General features: G+C 51.4%; 1 protein-coding gene across 1 annotated transcript in view; it reads right to left on the bottom strand.

Moving 5' to 3' along the window:
* The window catches only part of KSR2 (kinase suppressor of ras 2), a gene marked incomplete at both ends in the record, with an annotated part of 81129 nt that overhangs the window by 11531 nt on the left and 49288 nt on the right, over nucleotides 1-20310 (bottom strand). Inside the window, 5 exons of the mRNA XM_082066040.1 lie at nucleotides 2631-2727; nucleotides 16011-16378; nucleotides 17075-17123; nucleotides 18814-18880; nucleotides 19369-19410. Of these exons, the coding sequence (XP_081922166.1) occupies nucleotides 2631-2727; nucleotides 16011-16378; nucleotides 17075-17123; nucleotides 18814-18880; nucleotides 19369-19410 (623 nt within the window). The remainder of the gene's footprint in view (nucleotides 1-2630; nucleotides 2728-16010; nucleotides 16379-17074; nucleotides 17124-18813; nucleotides 18881-19368; nucleotides 19411-20310) is intronic.

Consider the following 20310-nt stretch of genomic DNA (forward strand, 5'->3'; position numbering starts at 1 on the left):
CTGCCCTGCAGTGGGTTGCAACAGGATCACCCAACCCCCGGGGTAACAACCAGCTCTACGGGCATTCATGCTGATTCGCTCCAGCAGATCTCACGGGTGAGGTTCTTCATGGTGATGCTTTCATCTCACAGATCCAGTGATGTTTCCCCAGCGCTAAGGATGCCTCGCAACACCACAAAGAGTTTGAGGTTTCCAGCCTTTTCCCAATGCACATGCAGCTGCAGAAGACAGCAATGTCATTCGCCTCATCCTCAAAACCCCAACCCACACGGAGCGATACAGCCCACACAGAGCGAGGGGCTGAACCGAGACATCACCTCCTGCTGGGAACATCTGGAGGTGAGAACCCCAAGTGCAAGAGTGGCAGACCTCAGGGGAAAAAAATGTGAGGTAAGCCTATGTGATGCCGGAGTTGTTTGCTCAGGGGGAAAATCCATCTTTAAAAAGCGGAAAATACAAATTACAAATAGAAATGAAGCAGAGAGGCCCTTGGCTGCCTCAGACACCCCAACTTACAAGCCAGAGTTTGCAAGAAGGTGCCACCACCTGGCTTTTGAGGCATCCTGTAGCCCTGACAGCATCACCCAACGGGCCCAGCAGCACCCCTGGGGCAGGTAGACCTGCTGGGTGCCTCAGGACAGCACAACAAAGACTCAGGGTTCATCTCCTGTGGCTTTTCCCGTCACCTCAACATGGGGCTCAGCCAGGTCACTGCTCCAAGATGCTAGTTGGATGTTGGTAGCTGTACGGGTGTTACAGCACCCGTACAGACATGGGCAGCCACAAACGTGGTTAAGCTTCTGTTCAACCATCAGCTCCTGCCTGGACCCCAGAGACTTTGGGGGAATTTAATGAATTTCCTTTAAAAACAGCATGCACTTTGCTAAATCTGGGTGTAAATAAACACAAAATAGGCAGTTTAATGTGACAGCTTAAGCATGGACAGGGAAACAGCACCATTCAGTTCATATTGCAGAACGCATTCTGGTCTATAACAAAGCTTTAGATATTGAAGGGGGTTTAAGATCTTCCAGAAAGCCAACTATTTTTCTTTACTTTTGTTTTCCACAAAGAAAGATGTTAAACATGAGCTCAGCCCCAGATGATGTGGCCTTGCTGGGGGCCAGAGGTGCTGGTTGACCTTGAGCAGGGCACATGGTCAATGTCACGGCTCTCATGGTGGGACACATGCCAGATACTTCTGGTATCATTTGGTGCTAAATATGTCTGGAATCACAGCACAACCCTCCTTTGGCAGACGGCTCAACACCTCTCAGGAAAACGAGCCGTCACGGACACTCACTGGGAAGCTCTGATGGCTCAGGACCCAACTTCCCGGCCACATGAGGATGCTCCCCAGCATCTATTTATATGATCACATCTGGAGTGCTGAACATGCACTTTGAGTCATCTCAGTGAAAGGAAAAGCTTTTTTAGCTCTGAAAAACACCCGTGTGCTCAGCCTCGTGGCACATACAGCTCCCTGCCACGAGCATCATGGCACCAGCTCCTCAACCGCCAGGATGCTCTCACTACTGAGACATGGAAACCTCACACCAACTGCACATTCTTATTCTTTTTCCAAAAGCGAAGGAACATCCAACTAGCAACTTGCTCACAGTAGCAAAGGCAGACTCAAATACCAGCACTCTGAAGGGGGAAGAGAAGCTGCGGCCTGGGCAGGAACAGCCCCAGGTTCCAGTGTAAGTTGGGGAATGACCTGTTATAGAGCAGTGTAGGGGAAAGGGACCTGGGGGTCCTGGGGACAGCAGGGTGACCATGAGCCAGCACTGGGCCCTTGTGGCCAGGAAGCCAATGGTACCTGGGGTGGGTTAGAAGGGGGTGGTCAGTAGGTCAGAGAGGTTCTCCTGCCCCTCTACTCTGCCCTGGGGAGACCACACCTGAAATATTGTGTCCAGTTGTGGCCCCTCAGTTCCAGCAGGACAGGGAACTGCTGGAGAGAGTCCAGCGCAGCCACCAAGATGCTGAAGGGAGTGGAGCATCTCCCGTGTGAGGAAAGGCTGAGGGAGCTGGGGCTCTGGAGCTGGACAAGAGGAGACTGAGGGGGGACTCATTCATGGGGATCAAGATGGAAAGGGGGAGCATCAGGAGGATGGAGCCAGGCTCTTCTGGTGACAACCAGTGACAGGACAAGGGGCAATGGGTGCAAACTGGAACACAGGAGGTTCCACTTAAATATGAGAAGAAACTTGTTCCGGGTGAGGGTGGCAGAGCCTGGCCCAGGCTGCCCAGGGAGGTTGTGGAGTCTCCTTCTGTGCAGACATTCCAACCCGCCTGGACACCTTCCTGTGTAACCTCATCTGGGTGTTCCTGCTCCATGGGGGGATTGCACTGGATGAGCTTTCCAGGTCCCTTCCAACCCCTGACATTCTGGGATTCTGTGTGATGAGCCCCAAGTTGCACAGGGAGCCCATGGGAAGCCTTGGAGCCACCCCAGCTCAGCTCAAACTGGGTGATGGAGGTCTAAGAGACCTGGATTTTAAAGCTGAGGTGCTATCCCACCCAGCCTCTTTGATTTCTTCACTCCTGCTCCATGGAGCAGCTTGGCTGGGTTCTCGAATGGATCTGGACCCTCACGGGTGCCCAGCTGTCCCCCCACCACTCTGTACCTTCACAATTTCTTGCGCTATCTGCCTCGTCTTGTTGACATCCAGGACAATTTTGGCATCTCTCACCACCGAGTAGAGAGTCCGTCCTTTGCACAGGCTGAAAGAACAGGAAAAGCGAAAGACAGAAACATGGTTTATAAAACCCCGCCGAGAAACATCCCCAAATTACAAAGGCAGCAGTTGTGTCAGGGAATTTTAAATAACCACAAGAGCTTTGGCTACATCTCAAGGCAGATTGAAGATTCCATGAGGAAACTGGGCGGTGTCCCCAGTTTGGCACTGGGAGGAGCGGGTGCTGCTCCCCAGTGTGTGCTGGTGCCACCACCGTGGTGTCGAGCCCTGTAAGGGGTGACCTGGGGATCCCCATGTCCCAGCCATGAGCAAAACCACTTGGTCCTCTCGCTTCAGACTTCTTGTGCTTCTTCCCTCAAGAGGATACAACACTCACAGATGTAACATGAGTCAAAAGAGGAAAGATGTGGAGGGGAAAAAAAAATAACAACAAATCCCAATGCACTGTACAATGTCCTCCAATTTTCCTTCTCGTACCAATTACAGTAAAATCTATTTACAGAGCCTTAATTACCAAAGGCAGCTGGAGGGGGAGGGGGGGATATAAACCAATTAAAATATATTGACATTTGAATATCATAATGGAGGACGTGGGTGGATGCTGCCTCGACTCCCGCCCACAAAAAAAGGGCTTTTTTGCTTTTCTATACCCTCCCACGCTCATTACAGGCAACTTTAGAATGATGAGACTGGATACCTGTGCCCAGAAAATAAAGCACCCAATACATACATCGGTAAAGATGCTTTGGCAACCACAGATGTTAATTTGATTCTGTTCTAGTTAACAAATCAGAAGTTACAGGATTGAATTCCTGCGTCCTCACTTGGCTCCACCACTTTCCCCTTATCCCGGGGATGCCAGTATGGACCAGTCTGGATTTGTCCCCGGGGAGATAATGGGTTTTGCCCTTTTTGGATGGAAACAACCAGCCTGAGCTGTTAGAAGGGCTGAGGAGCATCACACCGGATCACCCTGGGTTTACCTGGGTACCATGATGCTCAGAGGGGGTGGTTCGGACCTCCAGCTCGGGTGAGGAAGAAGAGGCAGAGCAAGGGATGAAGGGCAGCGGTGCTCAGCACAGCCCCATGGACAGGTGAGCAGCCCAGAGAAATCAGGAATACAACACCGTGATAAAGCCGCTCTTTTATCTTGGACCCCGTGGTGGCTCAGTGCAGAGCACTGAGGCAAAACCCCCAGGAGGCTGCACCGTGGAGACATTGAAGACAGCAACAACAGTCCCCAAAAAGCATAGGCTGTCACCGTTCCTCCATTCTTATCACACATCCCCTGGCCAAGACCATCACAAATAAGGTCCCTACGAGTGATTAAAATGTGATCCAGAAAGTGAGGATAACGCTTATTGGGAACAAACCTTGCTCGCTCCTCCAGAAGCTCATGGATACAAAAGACTCTCCTCTTCCTACGCTAAAAACTCCGTGGAGAGAGCACAATTTTCAGGTCAAGGAGGAATGGGACTGATCCAATATCTCATGGGTTTTGAAAGACAACAGCATAGAAGAGGCTCTTAAGGACATGGTTTAGTGCTAGACTTAGGTTGTGGTTGGACTCAGTGAACTTAAGGGTCTCTTCCAACCAAAATTATTCTATTATTCGAAGCACTTTATCATGGCTTGCATTGGGAATTACCTTGCTGGACACAAGCAAGGCACGACGGGGAGTTCAGAGCATCTTCGTACCCTCTAAGTGCCTCCTCGGTAACACTTTCCTTGCTGGGGTGTCTTGGCATGTCCCTGAGCAGCCCAGCTGGACTGGAAACCCCAGGCACCCGCAATTACGAACACCATCTCCCTCTAAAGCAGCTGATTCCTATCTCTTGCCATCGTTTGGCTGCAGTCATGGAGAAATATGAGTTTTTCTCAAGATTAGGATCCAAGCACTCAAACTGCTGCTTGGAAATAAGTGATAAAGACAACCCTTGGGTTTCTGCAACTGGAATTAAAGGGTGCAAAATAATGATGGACCACCTTCCCAGTATGGTTTTTTTTGCACTAATTTGCCAAATAGAGGTGTAATGCTTTAAGTTCCATGATGCAAAAGCCTTTCTGTCACCTCCCATGACCTGCCTGTGCACGAAGGGGCCCACCAGCTCCCCAGCAAATGCCTGTTTTCCCCCAGAGAAAACCCTTCCAGAAAGTTGCTTTTGGTCTGCATAAGTCAGGAATCGACTTTACAAACGCCACAAATAGATTAGCGAGGGAAGGGAGTTTGATTTCAGCCCTAAAGGGAGTTAAGAACAGCTGTTTTCCAGGAAAAAGGGTTGTTTAGAGAAAAAAACCCTCCAATTTCTGCCTATCTGAAGTGCAGAGATAACCCCAGGAGTGGAGCCCGCTGCCCCTTCCCGGCGAGATGCCCATCTCTTCATTTCATTTCCAGAGGAACATCACATTAACGGAGGCAGCGGGTGCACCCGGCGCCAGCCCCAGCACAGGGGCAGCGGCCACCGCTCAGCCCCGGGGTGGTGGCACCAGCACATGGTGAAGGACACTGGCACGGGATGTGCCACCTCTGCTCCCCAGACCCCAACGCAGCCCAGGTGCCTCTATCCTCCCCTCCATGAATAATTCCTCCAAATGAATTCAACTAGTGACAGCCACGTCGGTATTTGTTCGAGTTTTCTTGCTGGATAAGGAGCTGCCAACGCAGAGATAAAGCCCGGTTGATACCTATTTATGCAGCACCTGAGCCCATTCAGCCACCACCTGCACAACCTTTTCACGGCTAGAGCTCAACAATTTGGCTTCTTCACGTTCCTCCTCTGCCGTCAATCGCTCCCCGTTCGGGCACACAAAGCGCGGCTCCCGGGGCACGCACACCAGCTTCTGCCTCCCCGCTTCAAGAGGTCGACGCTGAGCCGCGGCATTGAAGTACCCGGGTGGCTGCGAGCGAGCGATGCCGCGGATCACACGGCCTGGGACGCCTACGCTTGACACCAGAAACAAAGGCAGACGGTTTGCGTCTTCAGCTTATTCACCGCTGAAGTATGTATTCATCACCGAATACTTGTCTTCTCCTCTTCAACCTCTCCATCCCAGAGCAAGGAGGTTGGTGACACATGCCATGTTGGCCAAAGCCCAGACAGAGCCAAGGGGCAGCAGGGACAGCCAGGATGGGCAGCTCGGGGATGTGCAGAGGTTCATCCCAGCACCCAGGGGTGCACCTCAACCCCCGGCGCAAACTCAGCTCCCAGTCGTGCCCCCAAACCAGGGACCCTTCAAAAGTCCTGGCCCCACGGCCCCATCCCGCTGCAGATACAAGTCTCTATTCAAAATGAGTTTTTGAAGTGTTCAGCCAAGCAAGCCAAATCCCAAATTGCTTTATAAACACTCTGCATTTCACCAGCGTGGGCTGAAGACATCAGCAACGGAAGCAAAGCCAAAGTGACTGAATAATTTGGGGGGGGTGGGGATGAGCAAGGAAGAGCTGGAGCCTCTTGATATTTTTTGCCATTCGATGGGAAAACAACCTCATCCATCCCCTCTTCATGGGGTTATTTTCCCCCTTCCTGCAATATTGATGGCCGTCACCTCTACATCGATGGCCATCACCTCTACATCGATGGCCATCACCTCTACATCGATGGCCGTCACCTTTACATCGATGGCCGTCACCTTTACATCAATGGCCGTCACCTCTACATTGATGTAGAGGTTCTACAGGGTTGAAGCCCTAAGCCTGGCTTTTGCTCAGGAGCAGGAATAACCTCTGAGCTGATGGTTACACACAAGTTGCAATGCCGTTACTTACCGGTGTTTTGTGCTTTTCTTCCCTCTGCCCAACCATCCACAGAAATGCCCATTAAATTAAATAGGATCATTTGAGCACCCCATAGTGATAAATGCCAGACCCCAGGAAGCTCATTACTTGCTCATATATTGATTTATGGGGAACCAGCTCAGATACCATGGTGATAGTCAGCACTATAAACCCAGGGGAGACACAGAAGGAGAGAAGGGGAATTAATAATAAGTACTTTAATATAAAAATACCTCTGCTAGCAGGTTACATCTGCACTTGAAGAAAGCCAGAGCAAAGGAGAGCCTGTCTAGATGCTTCCACTTTCCCCATCAGTTTACAGATTTTTACTATTTCACGGAGAAAAATCAATCTTTGGGGAATATTAAGAAAGATACGACCACAGCAAGCAGAGCCACTGAGCTGGGACTTATTTGATTTCATTGAGCAGGACTAACCACATAGGGAGCGGAGAACCGAGCAATGCACCCGCCTGCACGTGCCTGAGTTATTCAGGAACTTTTCCCGGGAAGCTGTTTCCATCTATTGGCTCGTTTTCCTCTTTTACCAACATCTGGCTACTGTGCTTTGGAGACGAGACAGCCCCAAAATGGAAAATTAAACATGGCTAGGAGGCCAGCAAAGGGAGAGGTTTGGGTTAATTTTTATCCCTAGCCTTTGTTTTCTTCAAAATCAATGGGAAATGTCGCACCCTTGCCGCACACTCGCTCTGCGACGCCGGCGTGGGGCACCATCCAGCTCAATGTCCCCAAGCCACCCCAAGGACAGAGGGGACAGCCAGGGTCACATCTCCATGAGCTGCAATGAGCGCGTTAGGTCTCAGTCTAAGGAGAAAGCTGGCATGTGTTGGACCACACATCTATATATATATACTTTTTAATGAAAAGCTTAGAGGGGCAATAAAAAAAGCTCAACTGGCTCCTGGGCCAGTTGTCCCTGCTGGGATGCCAGTAGCACCCAGTGCCAGCGGGGATGCAGGTCCTCCCAGCCCTGCCGAGGGATGCTCAGGACTGGTTTAAGTAGGATTTACCCTTCCCAAAACCTCCCCATGAAGTGAAGCAGCTCTTTTCTGAGACACACATACCCAGAGCCCCAGAATTCATCATGGAAACGTTTCGGCCCCAAGACCTACAACTTTCATTTCATTTCCCTTCTCTTTGCAGGAACTGCTTTCTCCTTTGCTCAGGTGGTTTCCTTCCTCCCCACGGCCCAGAGAAACCCCATCCACCCTCGCTGGACCATGACCAGGGGAGAAAGCAGCAGCCGAAACCTTCGCAGCATCACAGGGCCATGAGCTGCTGGACCAGAAACCATCAGCATCCACTAGAGCCCAGCCCCTCGGGTGCATCACTTGCCGGTGAAAACACTTTTCTCATTGAACTCTACCTCCAAATTAAACCCTTACACAAGTCTCCCAAAGCAACCCCATGGGGAGGCAGGGAATTCATCACCTGCCAGGAGGTTTTTGGCCACAGCAAAGCTCAGATCCCCAACTCAGAGCTCACAGCAACCCGGCTCCTGCTTGGCATGGAGCAAAATCACCGTGGGGAAATAGAAACACCCCGAAGAGATGATGCTCCCCTCACCCCTCACTCGCTATCTCTGTGCAGTGGAAGCACCGTCCTTTGATGGATATTACACTTAAGCAACAAAATTGTCCTCCCAGCAGCTGGCACGTGAGATAACTACAGCCAGCGCAGGCAAACGGCGAGGGCTGGAGGAGGAGGAGGAGGAGAAGGGGGATCAGCCTCCCCCAAAAGTACCTCCAACTCCATCGCGGCTTCGGAAAAAAAAATCAAGTTATTTAGAAAAAGCAAACTCCATGCATTTTTATTTGAAGGAGATAGTGTCAGAGGAGACGAGCTGTTCTCCAGCTGCAGGGAAAGGAGCTCAGAGACAGGTGAATGCAAAGCAGCCCCAGGGGCTTATCTAAAGCCCTGGTTGCAAACAAGTCATCCGAAAACACTCGCTGCTTCGGGCGGCACTTGCCGCCTTTTGGAAAGGTGCACTCGGAATCGGCTCCGAGAGGGCTGGCGCGGTGTATGGGGATGTGTGAAGGCGCTTTGACCTCTCCTTGCCTTTGAAGGAGATGAATATATTCCCTGCGCAGTGATCCTCCTGCTATTTTGAACCTCAGGAAGGAAAAGAAACTTAGGAAAAAAACAAGAAAAAACTTCTTTTGAAGCGAGGGAAGCAGCAAGTCTTTTGATCAAGAGAGCTGCTTCACTAGAACCCAGTTCCACTTTGGAAGAGTAATAATTATTATTATTAATAAAAAATTAATAATGTTGTGATGGGAGGGATCTATTTCCCTGGGCAGCCTCCCATTTGTCAAGGCAGGAGGGCGCCAGCATGTGGGTCCCCCCCCAACCTGTCCCTGATCCCAAAGAGGATCCCCAGCATTGCGGATGCTCAGGTAAAATAAGGAATCATGCTGAGATGTCACTCAATAGCGAGGGGAAGAGCTGGGACAAGTAGAAAGACGTGGTGGGACCATCTCTCAGTGGGGCACTTAATCCCAGGCTTTCCCTTAAACACCCGCTTAAATCCCTTCCTCTCCAGCAAAGTGCTTCAGTCCCGCTGCGGTAAGTGCTTTCCCATAGAAATCATGGCCAAAATAGAAATATTTTCATGGCATTTTTGAAATACAAAGGAGAACCTTCTCTGGGAGCATCCTCCGCCGGAGCAGCACATTAATGCGGCGCTAACGAACACCCGCCGGCGGGGATTTGAGCAGCTCAGCCAGCACCGAACCAGCTCTTATTTCAACACCAAACACCCTCGCGGAGGATCAAGCCGCTGCCTTTCCCCATCCCCACCGTCCTCTTTGCTCGGGATATTTTGGTCTCCCCCACAACCCGTCCCGTTCTGCAAGCTGCCTAAAGCAACGCTGTCTCCAAACGGAAGATATATGCTCTCTTAACGTATATATTAATACACATATTGACTTTCCTTTTGTCAGTTGTTATCAAGATTTATCCAGCCTGATGGCCTCTTATCGATTGCGCGGGAGTGTATTCCCACCGGTCAATCAATTCTGATCCAGCCTGTGGCATGAAGTCAATACCTATTTATTATATGATCTACGAGGTCCATTACTTTAACTGCTGGGAAAGGGGAAACGCGGCAGAAGGTAAGAGGGAAAACTACCAAGAGGCAGGACAGGACACTTTGGGTCCCCAAAGTGGGTGCTCAGACAGTGGGAGGCTTGGGGGAGGCAGGACCTCATGGCTTTTGCTCCCAAAATACACCCATGAGTGGGGAGAGAAGGGCCAGACCTAAAAGGCAGCTCAGAAATAGAATCATAGAATCATTTTGGTTGGAAGAGACCCTCAGGATCATCGGGTCCAGCCATAACCCAGCTCTAGCACTAACCCATGTCCCTAAGAGCCTCATCTATACATCTTTTAAATGGCCAGCTCTGGGATTTGTGACAGCTCTGTGCCTCAGTTTCCCTCCTGTTGAGCAAGATTTAGAGCTCCTGCTTACATTTCTGTGCAGGGAAGGGTGTATTTTGATATCATTGGGTTGCAAGGAGAAGAAAAAGCCAACTTGTTCATTAAAGCCCAAATGGCCAACGTTGCTCCCTGGAGAGAACGATGGGAGGGCTTCAGACTTGCCCCATGGGTGAAAAACCACACAGCCCCAAACTCTTTTGTCTTCAGTGAGATGGTTTAAACACTTTCCCTTTCTCCTGTCCTTCAGATTACATTAAATATCCACTCGGCCCCCAGCTCCCTAAGCATTAAGCTACACAAGCCCCAAATCCTTCGCAGCTGAGCCGGGACACTGTAAATGTCAGGAGGTTTGGCACAGGGAGAGGCTTGGAAGAGCCAAGTGTTTAAAGCCGAGCTTTGCCCAGAGCTCTGGGCAGGGAACAGGGTCTGGGATAGGAGAGGATCCCGTGCAAGGAGCCGGGTTTGTTCCACCCGGCAGAGGAGCCAACCATCAGACATTGGCAAAAGCCAGCATAGAAATAGATTATAAAATCAAAATAAACCCTAAAATTTAGCTCATGTGGCACAAGAAATTTATCCCATAAGATACAGCCATAGCATCTCCCATCTTCCCATCCCTCACTCTCACACCTTCCCTACTCATTCATGGTGGGTAACGTGTTCCCTGTTACTAAAGCCAGTTTGCTTTGCCATGGAGGAATAAAGAACAAGCTCTATTTTCCTCTTTGGTATCTCACATGAGAAGAGTGCTCAGGTTTCTGTTCATCCTCAGCACTCGTATCCCCAGCCTCCGCGAGACGCTCCCTCTCCAACAGAAACGCTCCAAGTTCCTCTGCTGAAAGGCACCTTCAACAAATTAATTCTCCTTATACAGTCCTACCATGGTCAAGCTTAATTCCCAATGTTCTTCAGCATTCTCCTTGGTCTTCCTGACACGTCACACTGGAGCTATAAATCACGGCCACGCAGCCGCGGGTGCGAGCGCCAGCAGCCGCCGAGCGGGCTCCGGTTGCACCCTGTCAATCCGAAGTCACTCCGGCATCGCATCATGACAAAATAGGGGTCAAAACCAGCCAGAAGCATCTCAGGGTGCAAACCCCAGGATCTTTGCATGGGATCCTAAGCACCACGTTTGAGCCTTTCACTAAAAAGCAAAGAACCTTCTTAGAAAAGCTGCACTAAGTCCCCCACGCAAGTCAGCGGGAGCTCGGAGCACGGGCAGGATCCAGCCCAAACCTCCTCTCTCCCACCTTTCCCATCTGCTGACCTCACTCCCTTCTTAAAAAACAACATTCCCACCCAAAAAGAGCCATCAATGCCCCCCAGAAAGCTGCACCAAACGTGCTGATCCCCCACACACACTTTCAGTACAGACTCAATGAGACTCAGGAGCCTTGGGAAGGATCAATAAGCATTAAAACCCTCCTTTCCCCGCCCCGCCCCCTGCCCCGCCGAATCCTAAAACCTGGTAGTTTCAGCAATCCATTACCTTTGTGGGTGGCTCGAGCCATTTTAATAGCATTAAAAAACTGCCAGACTTTGTCCTTTGAAGGACCTCCCGGGTGGTTGAGGCTTTACCTCCCCTCCCCATCCTGCTGCCAATGGGGGCCGGGACCAGGAACCCTGAAAGAGCTAACGTGAGCTTACCCAAGCCTGGCTTTGTCTCATTCAACACCAGCAAAAACAACTTGTCATTTGCCTTTATACAGCAAACATGGCATTTTTTCAGTCCTTTCATTTCCACCAGGCTGAGGACTTTGATGCCGTTTTGTACTATTCATTATGCAGCGCTCAAGGCTCACATTCGCTCTTGCTCAAGACTAATTAAGATGAATGTTAACTGTCCCCACCGCTCATTACCCAAGAGAAAATCTATTAGCAGCTCTGATGGAAGCGCTCTTTGGAGTCACCACCTCCCATGGCCAAAAGATGCTGAATTTCTTTGTTTCCAACCCAGATGGCAGCATTAAGAGACAACTCAGGAATCACAGATGGTTTGGGTTGAAGGGACCTTCCCAGCTCCCCCAGTGCCCCCCCTGCCATGACAGGGACATCTGCACCAGCTCAGGTTGCTCAGAGCCCCGTCCAGCCTGGCCTGGGATGTCTCCAGGGATGGTTCAGCCACCACCTCTCTGGCCAACCTGGGCCAGGCTCTCACCACCCTCAGGGCCAACAATCTCTTCCTCATGTCTGCTCAGTATCATCCACAAACGTGCACTCAATACCATGGTTTACATCATTGATGAAGACATTAAACAGTACTGATCCCAATCATCTGGCCAGATCAATGGTTAACACATCAGAGCCATCAGCAAGTCGCTGCCTCAGTTTCCCCTCGCCAGGCGCTCGCAGGCCCCCCAGCTTTTCCCTGTGGACCATGATTTGGAGGGGGAGATTTCTTTCTGCTAATGAGACTATCCTTGAATAACACAAGCAAGCAGGAAGGAAAACGTAGGGACGTGAAAAAGCAAAAATAAACCCATCTATAAATAACTCCCCTCCGGCAGCACCGGGCGGCACGGCGCGGTAAAGCCCCTTCCAGGGACCCGCAGCTGTTTCCAGTGTGCTGGCAGGAAAGCGGAGATTTCTTTAACCGCTACAGCTTTCTTGATGGAAAAAAGTCCTTGAGCGACAACTTCTGGGCACCCAGAAGGGGCAACTTGTGCACAAAGCCAGTTCAGCCCCGGGGATGTATGGGCAAGGAAATTTGGACATTCTGGGTTTGTATCCATAATTAGCCCCATCAGACACCTGGGACTGATTTTCTCCTGCTCCAAGCAAAGCCTGATTTCAAGTTATTCCCATAAACCCAGAGGGAGAATGTGAGTCCCTTCAGAGAAATCCCATTTGAAGAGCGATGCTCTCCCCTGCGCAGCATCACCATCCTCCCTCCTCTCCCTCTGCCACCTCCTGGACCATTCCCATTATCCTTGACCATCCCCAGCCCACATTGTCCTCTTCCAGTATTCATTCCCTACAACACCGAGCAGCAGGTCCAGGGATGTCGTATCTCTTAGGATACACCTGCCTGTTCCAACAGGTAAGGAAAGGTGGATGGGATGGAGGTCATCATGATGATGACAAGGCTTTTTCCCCACAGGAGATGACCAGAGATGTCCCAAGAAACCCCCAAAAAATTGTTTAACCAAAGGCAGACCAAGGACAGAAGGCACAAGAGCATCCCTGTGCCATCCCTCTGGGAAATCTAAGGGATGTTTTGGCCCAAGAGTCCCAGGAAGCACCAGCAGAACAGAGACCCATGGAAAACCTCAAAAGGGAATAAATTATGTCTGGAAATGACCTTAGGGCTATGGGTTCTGTGCTCCTGCAGTCCTGGCCTTCCCAAAAATTCTCTGAGATTGAGCTCCAAGCACCCTTCCAGCATCCAGCAGTGTAGGGGAAAGGGACCTGGGGGTCCTGGGGACAGCAGGGTGACCATGAGCCAGCACTGGGCCCTTGTGGCCAGGAAGCCAATGGTACCTGGGGTGGGTTAGAAGGGGGTGGTCAGTAGGTCAGAGAGGTTCTGCTGCCCCTCTACTCTGCCCTGGGGAGACCACACCTGGAATCTTGTGTCCAGTTGTGGCCCCTCAGTTCCAGCAGGACAGGGAACTGCTGCAGAGAGTCCAGCGCAGCCACCAAGATGCTGAAGGGAGTGGAGCATCTCCCGTGTGAGGAAAGGCTGAGGGAGCTGGGGCTCTGGAGCTGGACAAGAGGACACTGAGGGGGGACTCATTCCTGGGGATCAAGATGGAAAGGGGGAGTGTCAGGAGGATGGAGCCAGGCTCTTCTGGTGACAACCAGTGACAGGACAAGGGGCAATGGGTGCAAACTGGAACACAGGAGGTTCCACTTAAATATGAGAAGAAACTTGTTCGGGGTGAGGGTGTCAGAGCCTGGCCCAGGCTGCCCAGGGAGGTTGTGGAGTCTCCTTCTGTGCAGACATTCCAACCCGCCTGGACACCTTCCTGTGTAACCTCATCTGGGTGTTCCTGCTCCATGGGGGGATTGCACTGGATGAGCTTTCCAGGTCCCTTCCAACCCCTCACATTCTGGGATTCTGTGATTCTGTGATCCCCCGTGGTTTTTCTCCATCCTCGTGGCCATCACCAGCCATGAGCCCCAGAAACCCCAACAGAAAAAAACAAACAGGTTCCCAAATGCAACCAAAAAACCACCACAATGTCAATTCAGCCTTCGAAGAATTAGATAGAAAAGCTCATTGCCGGTTGTAGGCAAAGAGCAGGCGACGCTCAGGGACGTCGCGAGCACAGGTTATATTTAGGGCAAGCCAATAAAGCTGTACTTTGACCTTAAAAAAAGGGACCAAGTGCAGCTGGGAGGAAAAGCAAAGCGAGCAGCGTGCTTCGCAGACCTCATATTAATGCATCAAGCTGCTGCGGCGCACATATTTATTTTGTCAAACTGTCAAAAGTGGCACCTTTACGGTTTTATATAAAGAGGCATTAGAATAGAAAACACTTTGTAGCTAAAAAAAAAAAAAAAGAGTATATTTGCCAGGTTTTGATATTGAATAGGATTGAAAAGCTGAGCAAATAGGGGCTGCAAAGGGACGGCGGAGCGGGACGGAGAATCTGCATTTTGCTCTGGGTAGAGGCGGCAACACGCCCAATGTAACACCCGGATGGCGTTTCTGATGCATCAATCAATACCTGTGTTTGCACACTTTTCTAAAAGCTTTTGGCCTGAAGCGGGCTCACAGATGGAGATCTGAAATGCTGCTGAATTTTCCCAGATGACTTTTTTTTTGGTCCAAAATAAAAAGTATATATTTTTTCCAGTCCCCAGCTGGGGAGAACCAGCCCCTGTTTGGAGTCACCTCGTTTCTGGAGGATGCAACTCCTGAGCCAAACACGGAATATGAACCCACCAGGGCAGGGAGCAAGCGATGGCAGGAAGAGCCACAAATTCGGGTTGAAATCCTTTTCTGCTGAGCAATAGGGGGAGCAGAACAAAACCCCCACCCTGGCACCCACAGAGCCACCCCAGCTGGGACCAGGAGGTGCCACTTTGCAGGGACATTGGGAAGGGATGATGCAATATTTCATCATTAATGGCTGTCGGAAGCGTTGCCATTTCAGCGCAGGCTTTTTGAAACACTGCCAGGAGGAGGCTGGAAATTCCACCTCACCTTGGGGAAACTTCTCCATGAGAAGGGAACCTGTGGTGGGATGTGAAGCAGCACCGCCCCAAGCCCTGCGGCTGAGCGCATGGTCTAGAGGTGAGGGAAATAACTGAATACTCAGAAATAAATGCATTTCACATGACAACAGCTGCCCCGAGAGCAGCTGCAGCCTGCCCGCCACGAGGCCAGCGCAGGTGTTGTGATTGCAAGGAGCACGCCGGGATGCTCGGTGCTGCGTTCCGCACCAGGCACGGGGGTGACAGCAGGTACGTAACAATTCGTTAAGAGCGAGGCAGCTCTGGAGGTGTTTGAGATGGTTTGGGAGACCCCAAATCCCAGAGGTGTTTCCACAGCACTGGGTTATCCGCGGAACCTGAGGTTTGGCAGGGCTGTCTGTTTAATGCAATGTCTGTGGTAGGGTCCAGACCCCACCACCCATCCAGGGACCTGACCAGGGCCCATGCGAAAAACTAACCCGGAACAGAAGCTGCTGATCCCACCAGGTTACACCTGTTGTAGTTAAACCTGGTCCTGGATGCCCCATCCCTGGAGACATCCCAGGCCAGGCTGGACGGGGCTCTGAGCAACCTGAGCTGCTGCAGATGTCCCTGCTCATGGCAGGGGGGGCACTGGGGGAGCTGGGAAGGGCCCTTCAACACAAACATATAGATTCTAAACCAAGGCATTCCTGTCCCTGGTAAAACAAACCATTCCTATCTCAAGTTCTACTTCTACCAGAGATGAACCTGCCAAGACCCACTTAGATGGGTTTTCTATCTGCTTCACAGCATAAATCGCAGCAGATGGAAAACATCCCTTTGCTAGGACAGGGAGGCATGGCCAGCTTTTCCTCCTGGTAACATCTGATTTCAGGAAGGCGTTTTGGAAAGCAAAAAATCGATTCCAGGTGAGCACAAGACACGGGGGCTTACCTGGTGATGATGGCGAGGTGGGGAGGGCTCATGCAAGCTCCCATGAAGAGCACCACGTTCTCGTGCCGCGTCTGCCGGTACGCCATCACCTCCCTCTTGAAGGCCTTCAGCTGGTCCTCGTTGTCCCTCTCGATGTCGATGAGGCGGATGGCCACCTCCCCGTGCCAGCGGCCGTGGAACACCTGCCCGAAGCGGCCCTTGCCAATGAGCTCGCCAATCTCCAGCTGCTCGAAGGGGATGTCCCACTCCTGGAGGAAGATGCTGGTCTGGCTGGCCTTGCGGGGGAAGTTGCGGGCGGAGAGGAGCGAGAGGTTCATCTCTTCAAAGTCATCCTCGGATTCCTGAGCCTCCTCAGCGCCTTCCTCATTCTGCAGTTGGGGGTAAAGGGGTAAAAAATATCTGTGGCCAAGGAAGATAATGTGGATAAAACCCCACAAACCCACCTGTTGCTCCCTTGGATCTAGAGAACCCCAGCAAGTAACTTTCAAACGCTTCTGCATTTTATGCAAAGCCGGCAGAAATCCAGGTTTTGCGGGTTGGGGGGGGGGGTGGTGGTGGTGTTTATTTATCCCAGATTTAAATATACAAAGGCAACACACCGAGGTATTTAATTCATTTCTCTGCATTTCATCCTGCCCTGGCCAAGCTGTGCTCTAACCCCAACTGCTCCCACCCTGACACCCTCCGGTCTGCAGCCCCCAGCCCTGTGGGATGGGTCTGACTTCTCCCCTGATCCTCTGTATGTAATTTCTGCAGGATTTACAACCCAGTTGAAAGCTGCATCCTCATCCTCACCCTTCACCTCCTCCCCTCCGCCACATTTTTGACGCACTTCAGAAAAGCTCATTGAGTTATAAACTTGAGGGCAGACACGAAGCCCATCAGGGTCCCTCGTCACGGGGTGGGGACACGGATGCCTGGGCAGGATCTGGCCTGGCCATTAATTTAATTATCAGCAATTTCACTGCACAGATGCTAAACGTCTCTGGTTCCTGTGAAATGTGCCCCAGGATGTGTATAAACTAAAGGCCCATTAAGCAGAGGACCGAGCCCAGATATCTCACCTCCGAGGTGGGCTCCACTTCAATTTGAAGCAATGGGTTGCCTTCCAGGCTGTTAAAAGAATTATTGAATTACCATGGGGTAAAAACACGGTGAGGTGGGGAGCACGTGCGGGCACCGGGTCCTGCATCCCGCAGCATCACTCTGCACCAGGGCTAAAGGGATCAGGGAGGAGAAATACCAAGCTCGCTGCTAATTTGGGAAGAACAACCCCTTCCCACCAATGCCCTGGCTGCCCCTACCCCTGGGTGCTCACACGGGAGGGGGAAGGATAGTGGAGATGAGCAATATTAATTATTGCATTCATTAATATTGGATGCATGAAGTTCCAGGATGGAACACGCAACCAGGTTGTGCACTCAACAGTTAACTGGGAATTAGGGCAATTCCATGGGGAAGATCAGCTGGAGCAGCTCGGATGGTTTTGAACATCATATATATATATTAAAAATTATTATTAGCAATAAAATAAATAACAGCATCCCCTCCCAGAGACGGTGAGGATCACAGGAGAGGCATAACACCCCCCGAGCCACTCGGACACAATGGTCCCGAACTTCCCACCCCATTCAAATGCCACTAAAGAGCTATAAATCCCAGTTGCATTTACAAAAGGAGTCAGCCCTGATATTTTACGCAGTACAGAAAACCCAGGTAGATGCAGATCATTCTGCACCAGCCATTTGCAGGAGCAGCAGCCTCCTCCTGCCTGATCTTTGACCCAGCATGAATACCCATCTCCCCACTATCCAAATACCCATTTTCCCAGTATTTGAAGCGGAGTCTGTGGTTTAACCCAGCCAACCCCAAGATAAACTCCCGCAGATTATTTCCAGCGGGATGAGCAAAAGGAGCATCACAGATTTTGCATATTGAAAGCTATATTCCCACACGAGCCTGACAGCCCTACACCTGATACCTTGCTTTAGGCAGGGAAGGAATAAAAAAAATAAATAAAAGGCACTGACTTCACGACTTTGCCATTAATTTCCCAGCCACCAGAAGGAAAGGTGGCCCCGTCCCCATCCCTCCCATCACCTTCCCCAGAGGTGAGATCTGCCGGACCCCCCGGCAGCTGCCGATGAGGTTTGGAGAGCGTGGGAGAGCCGGACGCAAACCTGGAGCCAGACTCTATCTGTTCAACTCCCAGCTCGTAAAATCCTTCAAAAACGGCATTTACAAAAAGGGTCACAAGCAACCCTGAAACGCAGCATCACAGGCATCACAGCAAATGCTGGATTCGGCAGAGCAGCTCGGACCCAACCCGCTGGTCCTAACAACTAGATACTGCATTTCGAAACTGATTTCAGCTTATTTGCCTTGAAAATATTACAGGTGGGGCTGCAAGAACCACCTTCATTAAAACAATCTCAAAAACCCCAGTTCTCTGCTTATAGTTCAGTAAAAGATTAATCACTTGGGCTTTGGCTTCTGCAACTGCAAGTCATTATTTTTTCTGGTGGCGAAGCGCTGGGCAGGTGCATCGTTGTGGGTTATAAATCAATTCCTGCCTGCTCAACCTTTCTCCTCCCCGAGACACAAGCCAAAGTGCTGAGCTGGGTTAGAGCAGCAGAAGCATGAGGGGTTCACCCCAACCAGCCACCCCAAAAGGCATCCCCAAGCCCCAGACTGGTTCTGCAGAGCCAGGGGAGCACCCATGGGTGCTGGCAGAAGGTGGGGTGCAGAGGATGTGCTGCTGGGGGGCGGGAGGTGAAGCTTTCTAGGAGGAGGAGGCACTCACATGGGGTTGGAGTTGACGGGGTGGAGAACAACCTGAGGAGCTCGGGTCGGCGTCTCAGGCACCACGTCTGGGGAGAAGAGAGAGGAGTGATTCAGAGGAGCTTCCGGATGGACATGAGGAAGAAATTGTTGCCCTGAGGGTGGTGAGAGCCTGGCCCAGGTTGGCCAGAGAGGTGGTGGCTGAACCATCCCTGGAGACATCCCAGGCCAGGCTGGACGGGGCTCTGAGCAACCTGAGCTGGTGCAGATGTCCCTGTCATGGCAGGGGGGGCACTGGGGGAGCTGGGGAGGGCCCTTCAACACAAACCATCTGTGATTCTATGAAAACCTCCCTTCATCCCCAGCTATGATTTAATTCCACCCTCAGCTCTAGCTGGGGATAACTGAGGGCCACCCACCCTGCAGCGTCTCAGGAGTGCCCAGTCCTGCAACACTGTGCTGGTTTGGGGGGGGAAATCCCAGCCCAGCACAATCCCCCCTGCACAGCCATGCACCCACCCCACCAAAGGATATCTCAGCCCCCCATGTTACAGGAGAGACTGTCAAAGGGACTTACCTGGGAAAATGAACTGTTGCTTGTACTTGTAGTAATGGGAAGCTGGAAAAGAGAAAAGGGTGTTAAACGCTGACCTGCAGAACTGGGGAGACTCCAACCTGCACCCAAGAACACTGCTCCAGGTCCGTGTACCCCATATGACCCAACCTCTCCCACCTCCACCTCTCCAGAGGATGTCACCCAAGATGGCACGTAGGGCATCATTAAGACCTTAGCCCTCTAACTATCTGGCTGGATTATAACTTGATTTTTGCCACCGTCACCTATGGCTCTATACAATGCGGAGTGTTGATGTCACCTGCAATGTCACCGGAGGGATCTGGACACCTGGTTGCCAGCAAAGACTCAAAGGGTTTGAATGCTCAGCCCCCGACCAGCATCATGGAGACACCAAGCGATAGATTTGCAGCTGCTGCTCATTTTTGTCCAATCCATTTTTGTCCATCTAACCGTGTGGTTTTGCCATGTTTTGGAGACGTGTCCTTCCTGGGCTCCCTGCCTGCCTCCCAGAGCACTGAGAGGAGCTGTCACCAAAAGCCAGCGCTGCAGAAGGGCTCTGGGTGGTGCCACCATCCACTGGATCCCCATCACCAGCAGGCAAAGCCCAAGGGCTGATTTGACTCATGCTGGGCAGGCAGGTCATGGGCATGAAGTACGACAGAGCTGCTGAGGCCACCAGAACTTGGCACCAGCTCAGAAGGCACCTCCCTCCTTCAGCTTCAAGACCCCAAAGACCATCCCTCAGCTTTTCCTCTCCAGCTTTGAGACCCCGCAGCCCGACCTCAGCTCCGCAGTGGGACCCGAGTACCCCTGAGCTGAGATCAAAGGAGACTCAAAGCTAATTCTGGCAGAAAAGAGGTCACCGTGTTACAATTTCCAAGCTCAAATCCTAATCCCCGAGATGACCATCTTGATGAGATGAACCATGGAGAACTTCCCCCG

Source organism: Streptopelia decaocto (assembly GCF_964273445.1).
Source record: "Streptopelia decaocto genome assembly, chromosome: 15".
Classification (NCBI taxonomy): Eukaryota; Metazoa; Chordata; class Aves; order Columbiformes; family Columbidae; genus Streptopelia; species Streptopelia decaocto.